Source organism: Oncorhynchus masou, chromosome 24 (genome assembly GCF_036934945.1).
Source record: "Oncorhynchus masou masou isolate Uvic2021 chromosome 24, UVic_Omas_1.1, whole genome shotgun sequence".
Classification (NCBI taxonomy): domain Eukaryota; kingdom Metazoa; phylum Chordata; class Actinopteri; order Salmoniformes; family Salmonidae; genus Oncorhynchus; species Oncorhynchus masou.
In genome coordinates this window covers 33,000,581-33,020,673 of record NC_088235.1, presented here as the reverse complement: position 1 = coordinate 33,020,673, position 20,093 = coordinate 33,000,581, and the positions used below count along the sequence as shown (strand labels likewise).

Here is a 20,093-nt window from a genome sequence, read left to right as displayed (position 1 = left end):
GGCCATGTGAGAACCACCTTACTTGTAGGAAGTCCACGTCGTTCTTGTTCTTCGAGAGCTTTTTCAACTGCTCTTGTGTCTTCTTCAGCTCAGTGCACTTCTGCTCCAGGTGTACCTTGATCCCCTCAGTCTGTCTGAGAGCCTGCTTGTCCTCTCCTTCCAGGATCTCTGTCACCTTTAAGTTTAGGTTCAGGTTTAGGTTTATTTGAAAATCTTGTTTCATATAAAAAAACATACATAAAATATGATGTCATACTAAAAAGCAGGTAAAAAGAATAGATCAGCCTACATATATGCACATTGCATACAACATAGACATATCACTTAATCAATATACAGGGTTACCTCTCTCTTGGCCCGCTCCACCGCAGCCTGCAGCTCCATAAACTGGCTGTCAATCACCTCACGGACCTCCGTCACTGAATTCTAGATGGGGATATGCCGAAGGTGTTTTTGGGTCAGTTTCACAATTGTGTATGTATTATCAGGTAATTGGACATAGGGGATAAGGTGATGGCTGATTAGTGTTAGATACGTAGATAGAGATAATAGATTCAATCATAGCCATGGGAAGTACGGGCACCCCCTGAAAAATCTGAATAATATATATATGTATATATTGTACCAATCAAAAGTTTGGACACACCTATTCCTTCAAGGGTTTTTCTTTATTTTTATTACTTTTCTGTGTTGTAGAATTTCTGTGCTGTTTCACCCTCTTGCCAAGAGTGGTGGTGTTGGTCCATGACAAGTCCTCAGTGATGTGGACACAGAGGAACTGTGACTCGCTCTACTGCAGTCCCATTGATGGGGTTCGGGGCATGTTCCCTCCTCTGCTTCCTGAAGTCAACAATCAACTCCTTTGTTTAACTGATGTTGAGGGAGAGGTTGATGTCATGACACCACAATGCCAGTTCACTTACCTCCTCCCTATACAGTAGTCTGACTCGTCATTGTTGGTTATCAGGCCTACAACCATGGTGTCATCAGCAAACTTGATGATGGAGTTGGTGTCGTGCAAAGCCATGCAGTCATGGGTGAACAGAGAATACAGCAGAGAACTGAGAACACACCCCTGGGGGGCCCTGTGTTAAGATTCAGTGTGGAGGAGGTGTTCTTGCCAATCCTTACAGCCTGTGGTCTTCCCGTCAGGAAGTCCAGGAACTGGTTGCAGAGGGTGGTGTCCAGACTCAGAGCTCTATGCTTGGTGTCGAGGTTAGAGGGCACAGTGTTGAATTCTGAACTGTAGTCAAGGACCAGTATTCTCACATAGGTATTCCTCTTGTCCAGATGTGTTATGGTCGTGTGAATAGCGATGGAATTGGCATCGTCCGTGAATCTGTTGGAGTGGTATGCAAATTGGAGTGGGTCCAGTGTACCTAGCTTGCTGGCCTTGATGTGGGCCACACAAACCAGTAGATTCCATTTACTACACATGGGTAAACTTGTTGGGGTGGGTGGATCCTATAACTGGGGACTTATAGATCAGAGGTTTCAATAGTGTTTACTGCCTGTGAAGACAGCCTGTGAGAAATTGTGACATGCCTCTGTTTTTGTGTCACTGATTGTGTGGGGGTTACCTGGAATCTGCAAACACGTTGATAAAGCAATGCTACATAGCACTTTGTTGACAAGACAACAGTCAAATCTATCAGCAGGATTGTCAGGGGTCGTCATAGTCTTAGCCTTTGACATCATCCTTTAAACAGGTAACAAGGACACTGCAGCATAGTGTACCTCAAAGGAAACCGTGTTGAGTTGGAGTTGGTTGATGGCATTCTCTGCTGCCGCCACTGTCTTCACCATCTCTGTTTGTTTATCTCGTAATTCCCTCTGGCAGGAAAAGGGAGAGGAAGACAAAGATAGGAAAATTCAGTGACTGCACACATAGCCACAGCAGTGTTATCACCCTGCAAATATGTCCAATTGTTACGTGACTCTTATCAGCACCTCACAATCCTTTCAAGTTGCACCCACCACTCGCCATTATACAATCTATTTGTCATGTTATGTAAATAAGTGGCAAGAGAAATTATGAAGAACGACAACAGCTTTTAATTTCATCTGTTTTCTTTATTTACTTTCAACATCAGAAAACATTCCAAAATGTGTCATTCAAGAGTCTTTACTCATTAGAAGAAGAAAAAATGTAAAACATGGTGAAATATACTTTGTGATGATACTGAAGATTGTACCATGGGCCTCAGACTCGGAGGCCTAACACAGCTTAATATTACTTACTGTGTTTGACCTCTGAGACGCAGAGGCCTATAGTCTGCCCTGTAGATAATCTTGGTATTTTGCAATGAATAAACTACAGACAGGGTCTAGGCTAGGATCATCCAACAAGCAAACAGGCTGTTCTGGTCTTGCATCTTCTGGTGACCTACTGCCTCTTCTAGTGACCTATTGAAAACAGTACAATAATGATATACCAAATTAAGATGTGTGATGTATGCCTTTTGTTTTGATGACAAAACAAAAGTAACCTACACACCTGTGGAAGTTTGTTGCTTTCAGGGTCCAGCCCCAACTGACAGGTTGAATACCATGTGCCTTTGTTGTTGTTTTTTTTAAGGGATAAGGGGCTGAGCTCTAGATGATTCTAACAGGCAATCAGGGCTGTATGTAAATATATAAACGTTTCCACGCCCACACAGTCGGACTGAGAATTTCAGTGGCTCAAGATGGCTCAGGGAAATAAATGATTTTTACAAAAATATAGTGATTTATTAGACATAAAGTGATGATTTTAAAATGAAATTAAAAAGACTGCATTGGAGGCAGTTAAAAAAAATATATATTAAAAAGTTGAATGAAAAAAGTTGAATAGCTTTGTTGCTCTATTTGTGCTAGTAGTTATTGTACTGTGTAGTCTATTCATTACCTCTGTTTCTGTCCATTACAGAACCACCACCATTCTACATCCCCATGCATCCGTTCATGTGTGAATAAAGATTCCCTGACCAACAAAACACGTCAAGCCGGGTCTCTCTCTTTCATGGTTGTTCGAGCTGGATTTGTGACTTTTCTGACACCACTACACTATGGCGGCCCACAGAGACCACACAGGATACTTGCCACACAGCCCATCTGCGGTCCAATGGAGTAAGGCTCTGGGGTATGCAGTGGACTACCACCATTTGGATTATGCCCCCAACCTGGGACGTGTGGGAGCCCCACACCTGACGACAGGATTTATATGGCCCCTCTCCTTTTTATGGCCCCTCTCCAGATTGCAGGACTCAGACGTCGATCGTCTGTTGCAGGAGTTGGGGGCATATGGTGCTTCTTCTCCAAACCGTGGAGACGGGAAGCCATGATGCATTTTCCACCTGCCGTACTCTTGCAGGAGTTCCTGCTACACTACCACCCTGAATTGTTGGACTTGTCACCGTCCCGGAGACACAAGTGGGCGGCCTCAATGTTGGGGGAGCTGGTGACAGCCCGCAAAGAGACTTGCAGCCACCCAGGTTCTGCATTGCAGAGCAGCATGCTCTTCCACCCCTCCCAGCTCTAGAGGTGACCCTGCAGTTCTCCTGCCAGCTTGTAGTCCAGTGGTCACCTGTGCAGGAGCAAGCTCAGCCAGCACCAGTACCAGCTCCTCTACCATGGCCGCTGTTGGCAGCACTTAGGCCAGTCCAGCGACCCCCAGGACTACAGAAAGTTCAGACGCCTGGGCTGGATCATCGGCCCCCGGGACTATAGCCATTCCTTTCGTTCTTGGTGCTTCAGCCAATACTGCAGCCGACGAGAGATATTGCACTCCAACCGCTGCCACAACAAGAAACCTAGCCTGTCCCTGATCTAGGAGCCATCCAGCAGCACCTGACTTGCCTGCTGCAACCTACGATGACCAGCCACACCACTGTCACCAGCTACTGACAGCAAAGCCCCACCAGACCCAGCCACAGCTCTGGGTCCCATTGGGATGTCCAGGATACCCCTGCCCAGCATGCACCACCTGACCCAGTTCCAGTCCTGGTCAGACCGCCGCTTGTCTTTCTGGACGTACCACCACTGAGTCCTCACCCAGCCTTAACCTTGGGTCTACCACCAGGGCCTGCTCCAGACCATCCTTCAGTTCCTGCACCTCCACCGTGCCTGGGTGTGTAACTTCTATGAGGCTGTCTTATAACCAGGGTGGTGTCAGTGGGTCACTGATCAGGAAAACATGCAGAACAGGTCGCTCTCTTTCACCAATCTTAATAATTCAGTTCAATTGATTTATTTGACCAATTTATCGAAACATTTACTATGCTGCTGCGTCACATAAAGAATGTGCTTCCCTCTCTGTTTCTCTACAATCAGATTATGTTATTTTTGAAAGAAATTAAGCTTTTAGACATTAACAAACATGTACCTACAATTGCTTACAGCCATGAGAAGTATTGTGAGCTTTCTAGACAACTTACAGAGGCAATTATTAGGCCATTATGTAACGCCCTGACCTTAGAGAGCCATTTTATTTCTCTATTTGGTTAGGTCAGGGTGTGATGTGGTGGGCATTCTATGTTTTGTTTTCTATGTTTCTTTATTTCTATGTTTTGGCCGGGTATGGTTCTCAATCAGGGACAGCTGTCTATCGTTGTCTCTGATTGGGAATCATACTTAGGTAGCTCTATTTCACTACTTTCAGCGTGGGTAGTTAGCCCTGATAAGCTTCACGGTTGTTTTGTTATTTCTTGTTTTGTTGGTGACATTTTATATAAATAAAAGAAAATGTACGCTCACCACGCTGCACCTTGGTCTCCTTCCAACAACGCCCATAACAGAACTACCCACCACCAAGGGACCAAACAGTGTGGCCAGGAAGAGCAGGGATCCTGAGCCCGGGAGAAGAGAGAATGGAGGACATCTTGGACATGGGAGGAGGTTATGGCAGGGGACAAGACCCTGCCATGGAAACAGGCTGAAGTAGAGAGGGAGGAACGGCAATGGAGCAGGCATGAGAGGCAGCCCTCAAACCAATTTTTTGGGGGGGGACACGGGGAGTTTGGCTGAGTCAGGTTGGAGACCTGAGCCAACTCCCCGCGCTTACCGTGGCGAGCGTCGTACTGGTCAGGCACCGTGTTATGCGGTGGAGCGCACGGTATCTCCAGTGCGCGTTCACTGCCCGGTGCGCTACCGTCCAGCTCCCCTAATCGGCCGGGCTAGAGTGGGCATCCAGCCAGGTCAGGGGGTGCCGGCTCAGCGCATTTGGCCGCCAGTACGTCTCTACGGCCCAGGATATCCTGCGCCGGCTCTGCGCACTGTGTCTCCGGTGTGTCTGCACAGCCCAGTGCGTCCTGTGCCTGTGCCCCGCACGTGCCAAAGTAACCATCCAGCCAGGACGGGTTGTGCAGGCTCTACGCTTGAGACCTCCAGTGCGCCTCCACAGCCCAGTGTATCCTGTGCCCACTCCCAGAACCAAGCCTCCTGTATGTCTTCCCACCCTGGTGAGTACTGTGCCTGCTCCCAGAGCCAGGCCTCCTATGTGTCTCTAAAGCCCAGTGATGATCCATGGCAAGAAGCCTCCAGTGATGATCCATGGCAAGAAGCCTCCAGTGATGATCCATGGCAAGAAGCCTCCAGTGATCATCCATGGCAAGAAGCCTCCAGTGATGATCCATGGCAAGAAGCCTCCAGTGATGATCCATGGCAAGAAGCCTCCAGTGATGATCCATGGCACAAAGCCTCCAAATCCAAATCAAATCCAATTTTATTTGTCACATACACATGGTTAGCAGATGTTAATGCGAGTGTAGCGAAATGCTTGTGCTTCTAGTTCCGACAATGCAGTAATAACCAACAAGTAATCTAACTAACAATTCCTAAACTACTGTCTTATACACAGTGTAAGGGGATAAAGAATATGTACATAAGGATATATGAATGAGTGATGGTACAGAGCAGCATAGGCAAGATACAGTAGATGGTATCGAGTACAGTATATACATATGAGATGAGTATGTAAACAAAGTGGCATAGTTAAAGTGGCTAGTGATACATGTATTACATAAGGATGCAGTCGATGATATAGAGTACAGTATATACGTATGCATATGAGATGAATAATGTAGGGTAAGTAACATTATATAAGGTAGCATTGTTTAAAGTGGCTAGTGATATTGTGGCTAGTGATATATTTACATCATTTCCCATCAATTCCCATTATTAAAGTGGCTGGAGTTGAGTCAGTGTCAGTGTGTTGGCAGCAGCCACTCAATGTTAGTGGTGGCTGTTTAACAGTCTGATGGCCTTGAGATAGAAGCTGTTTTTCAGTCTCTCGGTCCCAGCTTTGAAGCACCTGTACTGACCTCGCTTTCTGGATGATAGCGGGGTGAACAGGCAGTGGCTCGGGTGGTTGATGTCCTTGATGATCTTTATGGCCTTCCTGTAACATCGGGTGGTGTAGGTGTCCTGGAGGGCAGGTAGTTTGCCCCCGGTGATGCGTTGTGCAGACTTCACTACCCTCTGGAGAGCCTTACGGTTGAGGGCGGAGCAGTTGCCGTACCAGGCGGTGATACAGCCCGCCAGGATGCTCTCGATTGTGCATCTGTAGAAGTTTGTGAGTGCTTTTGGTGACAAGCCGAATTTCTTCAGCCTCCTGAGGTTGAAGAGGCGCTGCGGCTCCTTCTTCACGATGCTGTCTGTGTGAGTGGACCAATTCAGTTTGTCTGTGATGTGTATGCCGAGGAACTTAAAACTTGCCACTCTCTCCACTACTGTTCCATCGATGTGGATAGGGGGGTGTTCCCTCTGCTGTTTCCTGAAGTCCACAATCATCTCCTTAGTTTTGTTGACGTTGAGTGTGAGGTTATTTTCCTGACACCACACTCCGAGGGCCCTCACCTCCTCCCTGTAGGCCGCCTCGTCGTTGTTGGTAATCAAGCCTACCACTGTTGTGTCGTCCGCAAACTTGATGATTGAGTTGGAGGCGTGCGTGGCCACGCAGTCGTGGGTGAACAGGGAGTACAGGAGAGGGCTCAGAACGCACCCTTGTGGGGCCCCAGTGTTGAGGATCAGCGGGGAGGAGATGTTGTTACCTACCCTCACCACCTGGGGGCGGCCCGTCAGGAAGTCCAGTACCCAGTTGCACAGGGCGGGGTCGAGACCAAGGGTCTCGAGCTTGATGACGAGCTTGGAGGGTACTATGGTGTTGAATGCCGAGCTGTAGTCGATGAACAGCATTCTCACATAGGTATTCCTCTTGTCCAGATGGGTTAGGGCAGTGTGCAGTGTGGTTGAGATTGCATCGTCTGTGGACCTATTTGGGCGGTAAGCAAATTGGAGTGGGTCTAGGGTGTCAGGTAGGGTGGAGGTGATATGGTCCTTGACTAGTCTCTCAAAGCACTTCATGATGACGGAAGTGAGTGCTACAGGGCGGTAGTCGTTTAGCTCAGTTACCTTAGCTTTCTTGGGAACAGGAACAATGTTGGCCCTCTTGAAGCATGTGGGAACAGCAGACTGGTATAGGGATGGATTGAATATGTCCGTAAACACACCAGCCAGCTGGTCTGCGCATGCACTGAGGGCGCGGCTGGGGATGCCGTCTGGGCCTGCAGCCTTGCGAGGGTTAACACGTTTAAATGTTTTTCTCACCTCGGCTGCAGTGAAGGAGAGACCGCATGTTTCCGTTGCAGGCCGTGTCAGTGGCACTGTATTGTCCTCAAAGTGGGCAAAAAAAGTTATTTAGTCTGCCTGGGAGCAAGACATCCTGGTCCGTGACTGGGCTGGATTTCTTCCTGTAGTCCATGATTGACTGTAGACCCTGCCACATGCCTCATGTGTCTGAGCCGTTGAATTGGGATTCTACTTTGTCTCTGTACTGACGCTTAGCTTGTTTGATAGCCTTACGGAGGGAATAGCTGCACTATTTGTATTCAGTCATGTTACCAGACACCTTGCCCTGATTGAAAGCAGTGGTTCGCGCTTTCAGTTTCACGCGAATGCTGCCATCAATCCACGGTTTCTGGTTAGGGAATGTTTTAATCGTTGCTATGGGAACGACATCTTCAACGCACGTTCTAATGAACTCGCACACTGAATCAGTGTATACGTCAATGTTGTTATCTGACGCAATACGAAACATGTCCCAGTCCACGTGATGGAAGCAGTCTTGGAGTGTGGAGTCAGCTTGGTCGGACCAGCGTTGGACAGACCTCAGCGTGGGAGCTTCTTTTTTTAGTTTTTGTCTGTAGGCAGGTATCAGCAAAATGGAGTCGTGGTCAGCTTTTCCGAAAGGGGGGCGGGGCAGGGCCTTATATGCGTCGCGGAAGTTAGAGTAACAGTGATCCAAGGTTTTTCCACCCCTGGTTGCGCAATCGATATGCTGATAAAATTTAGGGAGTCTTGTTTTCAGATTAGCCTTCTTAAAATCCCCAGCAACAATGAATGCAGCCTCCGGATAAATGGTTTCCAGTTTGCAAAGAGTTAAATAAAGTTCGTTCAGAGCCATCGATGTGTCTGCTTGGGGGGGGATATATACGGCTGTGATTATAATCGAAGAGAATTCTCTTGGTAGATAATGCGGTCTACATTTGAATGTGAGGAATTCTAAATCAGGTGAACAGAAGGATTTGAGTTCCTGTATGTTTCTTTCATCGCACCATGCCTCGTTAGCCATAAGGCATACACCCCCACCCCTCTTCTTACCAGAAAGGTGTTTGTTTCTGTCGGCGCAATGCGTGGAGAAACCCGTTGGCTGCACCGCTTCGGATAGCGTCTCTCCAGTGAGCCATGTTTCCATGAAGCACAGAACGTTACAGTCTCTGATGTCCCTCTGGAATGCTACCCTTGCTCGGATTTCATCAACCTTGTTGTCAAGAGAATGGACATTGGCAAGAAGAATGCTAGGAAGTGGGGCACGATGTGCACGTCTCCGTAGTCTGACCAGAAGAACGCCTCGTTTCCCTCTTTTTTGGAGTCGTTTTTTTGGGTCGCTGCATGCGATCCATTCCGATGTCCTGTTTGTAAGGCAGAACACAGGATCCGCGTCGCGGAAAACATATTCTTGGTCGTACTGATGGTGAGTTGACGCTGATCTTATATACAGTAGTTCTTCTCGACTGTATGTAATGAAACCTAAGATGACCTGCATAGTTTCCTAGGAACGCGAAGCGAGGCGGCCATCTCTGTCGGCGCCGGAACTATAAATCAGAGTACAGTGAGGAGTCATGGCACAAAGCCTCCAACGACGGCCTCCAGTCCGGAGCCTCCAGCGACGTCCTGCAGTCCAGAGCCTCCAGAGACGGCCTCCGGTCCGGGGTCCCCAGCGACAGCCTCCAGTCCGGGGCCATCACCGAGGGTGTCCAGTCCGGGGCCCGCAGCGAGGGTGCCCAATACGGGGCCCGCAGCGAGGGTGCCCAGTCCGGGGCCCGCAGCGAGGGTGTCCAGTCCGGCTGCGAGGGTCCCCACACCAGAGGCGCCACCAAAGCGGGGTGAGCCAGAGGTGGAGCGGGGTCTACGTCCCGCACTAAAGCCACCACCGCGGATAGATGCCCACTCAGACCCTCCCCTATAGGTTCAGGTTTTGCAGCCGGAGTCCGTACCTTTGAGAGTCGTTTTATTTCTCTATCTGGTTAGGTCAGGGTGTGATGTGGGGTGGGCATTCTATGTTTTGTTTTCTATGTTTCTTTATTTCTATCGTTGTTTCTGATTGGGAATCATACTTAGGTAGCCCTTTTAGGTAGCCCTTTTTCCCTCCTTTCAGTGTGGGTAGTTGACTTGTGTTAGTGGCACGTAGCCCTGATAAGCTTCACGGTTGTTTTGTTATTTCTTGTTTTGTTGGCAACATTTTATATAAATAAAAGAAAATGTACACTCACAACGCTGCAGCTTGGTCTCCTTGCAACAACACCTGTGACATATTATCAGACCATAGATGGGCTAAATGCACATTTCAGGTGAGTGTGTTTGTGTCAATGCACATTTTCATGAGACTCACTTCTCGTCCTTCTAGAAACCTGTGCTGCTGTGCTGTAGGCACGGTTGGGTAGGTTACTTTCTAAATGTAATCCGTCACAGTTGCTAGTTACCTGTCCAAAATTGTAATCAGTAACAGAACCTTTGGATTACCCAAACTCAGTAACGTAATGTGATTACCTTCAGTTACTTTTAGGTTACTTTCCCCTTAAGAGGCAGTAAAAGAACACAAAAATACATAATACCAATTAAAATACAATGTTAGAGTTTACATAATTGGCCATTAATGGATGTTGCATTTTACTTTATGGGTTAGTTATGTATGCTTCTTCTAACCAATTGCTTTTTACCATAAAATAATATGATTAGGCTATATCTTTACAATAAAAACCCTTGATCTTCAAGAATAGGACTTGGAAATATGGAAATATAGATTAGCCAAAATTGTTTTCTTAAATTAAACTTTTTTTTTACAGTATGAAGCACAATACCATGGAGGAGTTTAGATAGGAACTCTCTCAAACTTTTATTCCATAGGCTGGGATCCTCACTATGCAGCTGTTGCAAGAGCACACTTTTCACTGGCCACATACACATACACATACAATGATTGATAGGCAGCTCAAGTTTTTCACAAATTATATTGAGCAATAAAAGCCCCACTCGTGATCTTCTTAAATTAAACTTGTTTTTGAGAGTATGAAGCACAACACGGGAGGAGTTTAGAAGGGAACTCCCTCAAACGTTTATTCCATAGGCTGTCATCCACTATGCAGCTGTTGCAAGAGCACATATTTTCACTGGTCGCAAAAACAATGATTGATAGGTAGCTTAAGCTTCTTCAATTTAACCATTATTGGGTTAAAATACACATATACTTTTGTGAACAGCCATCCACAACAACCACACTCCGTAAATCGCAAATAGCTACATGAGAGAGCAGCAGTGTGATTCACATCAATGCGCTATGTAGATATCAATAACACGTTATATCCGTATCACCCGCAAGCTACACCACTGCTGTCGTCCTTACCTCCAAGCTTTTATTTAAGTTGGATAATTGTGGGATGCCGGCAGTAGTCACATTATTAGAAGACATAGCTTGGACTGAAGCCTACAGAAGCATATTCCTGCTCTTCTTTTATTATTTGTATTACTTTTCCCGCCATCCATCAAACGCATTTGGTGTGTCATCATAGTGGTCTCTGACTTGTGGTCAGACTTGCTACTGTGGAACAAACTTAAACTTGCATCACTGAACATAATAAATGGCTCTCTATCCACCGGATGTGTACCTCTCCCATTTCCCATTCCTCTCAATTTCGGGGGGGAAAAGCTGTTGCGCACCAAATTCCTGTCTTCCTGAAGACAAATAATGTATACAAAATGCTTGTCTGGTTTTAGACCACATCATAGCACTGAGACTGCACTCGTGAAGGTGGTAAATTGCATTGTAATGGCATCAGACCAAGGCTCTGCATCTGTCCTCATGCTCTTAGACCTTAGTGCTGCTTTGACACCATCGATCATCATATTCTTTTCGAGAGATTAGAAACCCTAATTGATCTACACCATGGGTTCTTAAACTTTTTCAGCATGTGACCCAAATTAGAAATTCTGTGCTTTCCTGGGACCCAAGTTTAGGAAAATATGCAACTATATGTAAATATCAGTACATTTCATTGCCCTTATGCCTAAAAAAAATGCAATTTAGACAAAAACAAATAACAATGAAATGCCCATAAATATTTGTTTTATTAATAACACTCTTACATACCTGTCTAGGTTGGTACTGTTGCTGTTAAAATACAATAAATTATTTAATTCTAAACTGGAATAAACAGATTGATCACATCACACAGATGTATAACAGAACACACACACAGGCTTTTTGATCCTACAATCCTAAGTAACAGTACATATCAATTATCACATGTACATATTACTGTAGACATTATTGTTAATAGAAAGTCTAGGTTGGAACTGTTGCTGTTAAAATACAACACATATTTTATTCTGAACTGGAATAAAATGATTGATCACATCACACAGATGTAGACCAGAAAACACACACATACACACAGTCCTAACAAGAGGTTTTTGACAGTGCAATAGTCACGCCCTGACCATAGTAAGCTGTTTATTCTCTATGTTGGTTGGGGCGTGATAGTGACGAGGGTGGGTCATCTAGGTTTTTTGTATGTCTATGTTGGCCTGATATGGTTCCCAATTAGAGACAGCTGTTTATCGTTGTCTCTGATTGGGGATCATATTTAGGTCGCCATTACCTCATTTGTGTTTGTGGGATCTTGTGGGATCTTGTGGGATCTTGTCTACGGATAGTTGCCTGTGTGCACCAGTAGCTTCACGGTTTGCGTGTGCTGGTTTGTTTTGCTGAGTTTCGGTATATTAAAAATATGTGGAACTCTACTCACGCTGCGCCTTGGTCTACTCATTATGATGAGCGTGACAGCAATAATAAGGTCATGTTCAGCATTGACACTGTTTCTGTACTTGAGAACCCTGACTGGATCAGAACATTTACTGCTTTCTCAGTCAGGCAGGAGACCACGTCCTGCTGTAGATGAGCGAACCAGAGCTGTGAGAGTTTGCCTCAAAAAGCATCTTGCTTCAATCAGTTTATTCCAGTTCAGAATAAGAATTATTACTTGTATTTTAACATCAACAGTTCCAACCTAGACTTGTTTTTAACAATAATTAATACAGTAAAATGTACAGTAGGCCTGGATTTTTCACCTTCATCTGTACTGTTTGCTAGTATTATCAGTAGCTAGCTAGCTTTCTTCGGCTAACATTAGCTATTAGCTGTGTAACTTTACAAGGCCAGGGGATTGTTTGAAAGAGAATCTCACATCTACTACAATAGATAGTACTCCCTTATTTCTGCTCATCATCGCCTGTTATAAAGTGACAACAATGCTTTGCTAGTTCACTTTTCCACTTTCGAAGCACTGTTTCCTGAAGCATTCTGCCCTGTTCTGAAAGAGCTCCCTGGCTTTAACGTCATGTTGTGGATGTTTGGTCAGGACATGTCGTTTTATTAATTATTTAATTTTGAGAGACTCATTGCTAAGTACTTCCCACTCAAAAGACATTGTGGGTGCTCCTTGTTATTTCTCAAAGTGTGTTTGAAAGAGACCAAGTCATCAATGTATTTGCGTTTCATGACGATTGAGCTCAGTCAGAACTTGTCGCTAGCATGAGTCCATTTCATGACAGTGGTGGGTGATGTCGAGTGGGAATGACAAGTCAGTGGCGCATCGTCTGCTGCTGAACAACAGCACTGCAGCGTGTGGATTGCAGAGTGATCTTCAAGAAAAAAGATCTGGGAAAACCACGAAGCACACGGGCTTCACCCTCTATCTCTCCCACTCCCGCAGCTACCAAATTGAGCATTAATTAAATAACTATACATTTACGTTGCGACCCATACTCTAAGGAACGCTGGTCTACATGGACAAGTTCTTGCCTGATTTAGTTCTTATCTGTTGGAAAGATATAAGTTAGTCTCTGTGGATGGTTTGTTCTCTGACAAATCAATTGTAAGTTTCAGCGTTTCTCAAGGTTCCGTTTTTGGACCACTATTGTTTTCACTATGTATTCTGCCTCTTGGTGATGTCATTCGGAAAGACAATGTCAACTTTCACTGCTATGCGGACGACACACAGCTGTACATTTCAATGAAACATGGTGAAGCCCCAAAATTGCCAACCCTGGAAGCCTGTGTTTTAGACACAAGGAAGTGGATGGCGGCAAATGTTTTACTTTTGAACTTGGACAAAACAGATATGATAGTTCCCAAGAAACAAAGATATCTGCAATTGGATCTGACAATTCATCTTGATGGTTGTACAGTCGTCTTAAATAAAACTGAAGTACCTCGGCGTTACTCTGGACCCTGATCTCTATTTTGAGGAACATATCACAAATATTTCAAGGACAGCTTTTTTTCCATCTTCATAATATTGCATAAATCAAACTTTGTCAAAAAATTATGCAGAAAAGCTAATCCATGCTTTGTCACTTATAGATTTGACTACTGCAATGCTCTACTCTCTGGCTACACAGATAAAGCACTAAATAAACTTCCGTTAGTACTAAACACGGCTGCTAGAATCCTGACTTGAACCAAAAAATGTGATCATATTACACCAGTGCTCGCCTCTCTCCTGTTAAGGCTGGGGCTGATTTCAAGGTTATACTGCTAACCTACAAAAAATTACTTGGGCTTGCTCCTACCTATCTCTCTGACTTAGTCCTGACGTACATACCTACACGTACGCTACGGTCACAAGATGCAGGCCTCCTTATTGTCCCTAGAATTTCAAAGCAAACAGCTGTAGGCAGGGCTTTCTCATATAGAGCTCCATTTTTGAGCAAAGATCTGCCTATCCATGTGAGAGACGTAGACTCGGTCTCGACCTTTAAGTCATTACTGAAGACTCATCTCTTCAATAGGTCCTATGATTGAGTGTAGTCTGGCCCAGGGGTGCAAAGGTGAACGGCAAGGCATTGGAGCGACAAACTGCCCTTGCTGTCTCTGCCTGTCCGGCTTCCCTTTCTCCACTGGGAATCTCTGGCTCTGACCCTATTACCGGGGTTGAGACACTGGCTTACTCGTGCTCTTCCATGTCGTCCCTAGGAGGGTTGACACTTGAGTGGGTTGAGTTACATACGGGATCTTCCTGTCCAGTTTTGAGCCCCCTCATGTGGTGGAAGAGATCTAGCTTGTCTCGGACATGCTGTTTTTGACTCCCTATCTCTGTTCCTCACCTGCTCTCTCGACCTCTGAATGCCCGGCCATGAAAAGCCAACTGGCATTTATTCCTGAGGTACTGACATGATACACCCTGTACAACCACTGTGATTATTATTTGACCCTGCTGGTCGTCAATGAATGTTCTTCAAGATGTTCAAACGATCTGGCCTTAAATGGCCATGTACTCTTATCTCCACCCAGCACAGCCAGAAGAGGACAAGGCCACCCCTTCGGAGCCTGTTTTTTTTCCTAGGTTCCTGCAATTCGAGTTTTTCCTAGCCACCATGCTTCTACATCTGCATTGCTTGCTGTTTGGGGTTTTAGGTTGGGTTTCTGTATAGCACTTTGTGACATCTGCTAATGTAAATAGGGCTTTATAAATACATTTAATTCATAAAACAGTGAAAGTAATCCTAGAAGTAAACGTCTATTTTTCAAAAGTATCTAATCTGAGTGAAATATTTTTGCTGGTATAGGTATGTCTATTGGTATATTATCCTCCTCCCTTACCCAATATTTTAGTTCTCAATGTTTATGATTTTATTGGCAAAGCAGAATAAAAAAATCTAAATATGAGGTAAACTCCCAGCCCCAAGTCCAATGGTTATATCCTCTGGCGTGTTGATGTTCATGTGTTGATGTTCTCCATGTCCATAGCCAGAATGATTTTGCAGTGCATGGTGATGAAACAGGTTTCCTGTTATATTCATCAGAGGTGTAGGGAGGGTGAAGACTGTGAATCCAAAAAATAGTAATAATACAGACAATTAACAAAACTTGCACATGGTGGTTTTTGTGGTGAATGTGAATGAAAAAAACTATTTTGATAATGGTTTTCATACACATACCATGTCCATAATGTAGATGCCTATGGGATATTAATTGAAGAGGTAAGGGAGGAGGATGGTAAATGTGATCTGCATAACATACCAATTGACATACCTTTGCATGCCGCCTCATAAGTATACCTGCAGACACAGGCACAAAAGTGTGCAGTTCATCTGCACGCAATACAGCTAGCCTCCAACATATTCTTATAGCCTATATATTCTGACCTCTTTGTTGATTGATATCCATTGAATTGTGTCCATTTTCTGTTTTAGAAAGATTGGCACACATATGAAAAGATAAATGGTATCATCATAAACATGATCAATTTAGATCATACAAGGGACAAACCTTACCTTAAATTGAGAAGATTTAAAGTGGCTGAGGTAACTTAAGTGCCTCAGTTAAATGCCTGCATCTGCTGTCCTTTCAAATCAAAATGTTTCAGTTGGGCAGTTACATTCCTGCAAGAACCCCCACCAACTAAGGAGGTTCCTCGATGAACCCCCACCTCCTATGTGGTTCTTGGAAGAACCTTTTGTGGGCCATTTACAGTGTCAAGAATCCTAAGGTTCTTCAAAGAACTTTGAGTATCTTAGTTGAATCCTTGTCGAAACCTACATTTTTATAGCTAGTTTTTTTTGTAATCCTTTACTCCCCAACCTTGGCTGTGGATGAGATGTGTTATCATTATGAGCACCCTAAAGGCAACACTTTGAAAACCTCCCAGTCAGCCCAGTGTGTGACTTTCAATGTTGCATTTCCACATTCTAGCATGGTGCCAGATCTGATTGTGCTGTCTTGACAACTACCAATGGTTCTTGCCAAGGATGGAGTTAGCAAAACAGCACAAACAGATCTGGGACCAGGTTACTCAACATCTGCACTTGTGTCTTTCCCTCTCCCTCAGTAGATTCCTGTTCAGGTCTGAACATGCTCTCATTGCTCTGAAAAGACCCATACCTTGTTCTAAAGACAGGAACAGAAAAGCCACTCCTCCTCTTTGGTTTTAAACCATTTGTAGATGTGTAAATTTGAATTAAGTCAAAGACGGGGCCATCATTCAGTCCAGAATGTCGACACCTTCTCCTGAAGGGAATTCTATTGTCCTATATAGTCTCATAATTTGGCACAGAGACTCATATCTCACGTCACAAAACATTACTTACAGCTATTCATCTGTGTCTTATGTTGCGAGACAACAGTTAGAACCCTTGAAGGGAAACTGAGTCCAAAATCATGTGTCTCAAATGTTACCGAAATATCTTGTTTTGATGTTCCCTGAGCCAGCATTAAACAGTAACTCAACAAAGATAATTAGATACATCTAGATAAATGGCACAAACTGTTGTATAATGTTATGGGTCAGCACAGCCAGACGACTCTGCCTCCTGTTCAATCCCACCCTTATTCCATTCTGTAATTCCTCAAAGTGGTATTTGCTCAGGATGACACAAGAAGAACATGAGGAATGAGCTGTTGACGAAGAGGAGCTTTCCCTCCTCAGTCATACTTTGAGTTTAGTTCAGAATATGAGCTTATTGCAGCTACATTGCATGTAAATTACCAAGGATTCAGCTAGAAATTGAGTTGTTGCATGACTATTGTCAAATATTGACTTCTTGGATTGTCATACATTCCTATGTTTACTTAAGGAATGGCATTATTCCAAGTTTTGCAACAACTCACTGTGCAAATAACAGGTGTGAGCTACACTGTAAAGCCCAACGTGCTGTCCTTACTCAGAACTTTTGAGGAAATCCATTGCACATACTATGCATTATCTGAGTACAGTTAAAGTGATTTTGTATTTTTACTCAGAGTTACTGTTTTGATTTGAATTTAGGTAACGCACCCACTTGCAGGTAGGGTTGCAAAATTCCCAGGTTTTCCAGAAATCCTGGTTGGAAATTTGCTGGAAAAGGAAGCAGAAAATATTGGAATTTTGTGAAAGTCACAGGAATTTTGTAACCCTACTTCCTTCCATGCCTGATGTGGCCTGAGGTATGAACTGGGGTACAATTATGCACTTATAACTAAAGGGTACCACTACAGTGACGACCAACCAGTGCTCCCTCACATTGGCTAACCGGACTATCTGCATTGTGTCCCGCCACCCACCACCCGCTGTTCATCATATATGCATAGTCACTTTAACCATATCTACATTTACATACTACCTCAATCAGCCTGACTAATCGGTGTCTGTATGTAGCCTCGCTACTTTTATAGCCTCGCTACTTTTATAGCCTGTCTTTTTACTGTTACATTTCTTTACCTACCTATTGTTCACCTAATACCTTTTTTGCACTATTGGTTAGAGCCTGTAAGTAAGCATTTCACTGTAAGGTCTACACCTGTTGTATTCGGCACAAGTGACAAACTTTGATTTGAAGTGTTTGTACCCCTTTAGCAACAAATCTAAACCTTTTTGCCTGAGAGTGTAATATAATGGCCTGAAACACATGATTTACAGGCCACATCAGGCCTGCAAGTCACATTATGCTAGCTTGCAAGGTGATGTGTTAAGACCTACAACCAGTCAGACACTACTATAGCCTAGCTGTTGTCAAATGTGTGAAGGCTCTAGTTGATACAAGTTCATTATTACTTTAAATAAGAGCAGCTGCCTTTGATGCAAGCCAAATTCATTATGGCATAAGACTTGGGTAAGAACATGTGGACTGATGAAGGACATCTTTATATACTTTTTATGGACAAATTATGAACTTTGCCATATCATTAAATATACTAATACAAGCTCAGTGCAGGCTACCATGACAATAGCCAATGTATTACTACATGTGCTCATGCTGGTGAAATGTTCCTGGATGTTTTAGACTTCCACACCTGTTGTAAGGCTTTAGATGAGTTTGTGAACAAAACATCCTGTTTAGAGAGGAGTTTTTATTCCACTCTAAACTGAGAATAAGAGAGAGGGTGAAAGATTGCATGCAGAAGACAAATTGCAATACCTCTATGGTTCTGCGCGCCTCTAACACAGGAACAGTGTTATGTCCCCTATGGTTTTCTGTCACACAGTCCTGACAGACACACACAGAATCAGAACAGCAGAACAGCTCCAGGGACCATTTGTGAATCTCACAGGTCCGTCTCTCGATGTCCCTCAGCGGCTCCACCAGACGGTGGTTCTGGAACTTGGGGTTCTCCAAGTGGGGCCTGAGGTGGGCCTCGCAGTAGGACACAAGGCAGGTGTGGCACGACTTTAGGGCCATGCACGGGCTCGTCTCCATACATGAGTCACACACAACATCATCGAGTCCCAACGACTCTACTTTCACCTCTTCCTTGACCTCTTCTTCCTTTGCGTTCTCTTCTTTTGCTTTCTGTTCCTTTGATTTCTTGTTCACCACATCCTCGTTCACTTCCTCTGCAGGCTGTGGAGGGTCACTCTCTTCCTCTGTTTTTTTAGGGTCCTCTGCTTCCTTCAGATCTTCCTTTATTATTGTTTCCTCTGCGGTCTTTGAATCCTGGGCTTCTATGTCCTTTTCATATTTTTCTTTGGTTTTGATCACCGGTGGAGACTCAGCCACCATTCCATTCAATGTTCCATTCTGTTCCACAGGTGCAGTTTCAGGCTTGCCAGAGCTCTGTAGACACTCAGGACAGCCTTTACCTTTCTTCCCCAAGCAGGAGGCACAGACTGAGTGGCCACAGGTAGCGAGCTCATCCTTATTGAGAGCACTGGAACACATAGTGCAGCAGAGTTTCTGGTCTGGTTTGGATTTTGACTCGTTTTCTGTGTCTGCCATGTCTCTCTACAGTAGTTTCCTCAGATCTCTTACTATGTCTGAGATGAACTTCCTCAGCCGCTCCTATTCCGTTCTGCATCTGCCTCTGGCAAAGCCGATTCAGTTTCTTCCTGGATCCCTCTGGAGTCTCCCAAGCCACACCTCAACTATGTGAATTCTATAGTAAGTAGGGTAGTATTCTATAGTAAACTGATGTATTTTTTTCATGCGGGAGCCCTCCCCTTTTACTTCCTTGTGTGTCAGATCAGAGAAAAAGAAGCAACATGGGTGGAACTCATGTTACAGATTGTACACAGAGGTGTAGTACTGCTCTCGTCTGTGTGTAATGGTTTTAATGCTGGAGTTGATCATGACTTGATAATTGACGATAACACTATCAGATGATTATACAAAGGTGTCTATCAAGCCTTTAATAATTATTTGATTCCCCATATTTTCTGATAAGAAAAACTAGGGTGTCCTACAAGAGGAATAGGCTTGTCCTTCATATTTCCAAGCAGTTGGTCAATTTCAAAATTCTGAAATGCAGGGAAGTTCAATTCAAAGGCAAGTATTGATTGAATCTTTGAGATTTAATAGAGGCCAGGGCCCGTATCCACAAAGTGTCTCAGTAGAAAAATTGGTTGTAAGTGCTGAGAATAGAGACAATTTACTCCTACTCTTATATGCAAAAAATAAAAGCTATGCTGCACGAAGCCTCTTTAGTCATAAGCGTCACACCTTGTCGGCAGATATTATGGAGACCTCAAGGCCTGTCCTAAGCAGTTACCAGCAGCTGTCTTGACAATAGAAAAAGGCAGCGAGTC

The 20,093-nt window shown here is 44.4% G+C and overlaps 1 protein-coding gene across 2 annotated transcripts in view; it reads right to left on the bottom strand.

The window, feature by feature from the left end:
- Positions 1–19,428, bottom strand: part of LOC135512061 (tripartite motif-containing protein 16-like protein) — a 34,497-nt gene extending 15,069 nt beyond the window's left edge. For both annotated transcript variants that reach the window (XR_010451362.1, XM_064933673.1), the window contains exons 1-4: positions 18,490–19,428; positions 1,738–1,833; positions 346–426; positions 23–175 (exon numbers count right to left, since the gene is read on the bottom strand). Coding sequence is in view for 1 of the 2 variants with exons in the window: in XM_064933673.1 (XP_064789745.1) it covers positions 23–175; positions 346–426; positions 1,738–1,833; positions 18,490–19,287 (1,128 nt within the window). In the remaining variant the exon portion in view is untranslated. The remainder of the gene's footprint in view (positions 1–22; positions 176–345; positions 427–1,737; positions 1,834–18,489) is intronic.
- Positions 19,429–20,093: the final 665 nt, after the last annotated feature.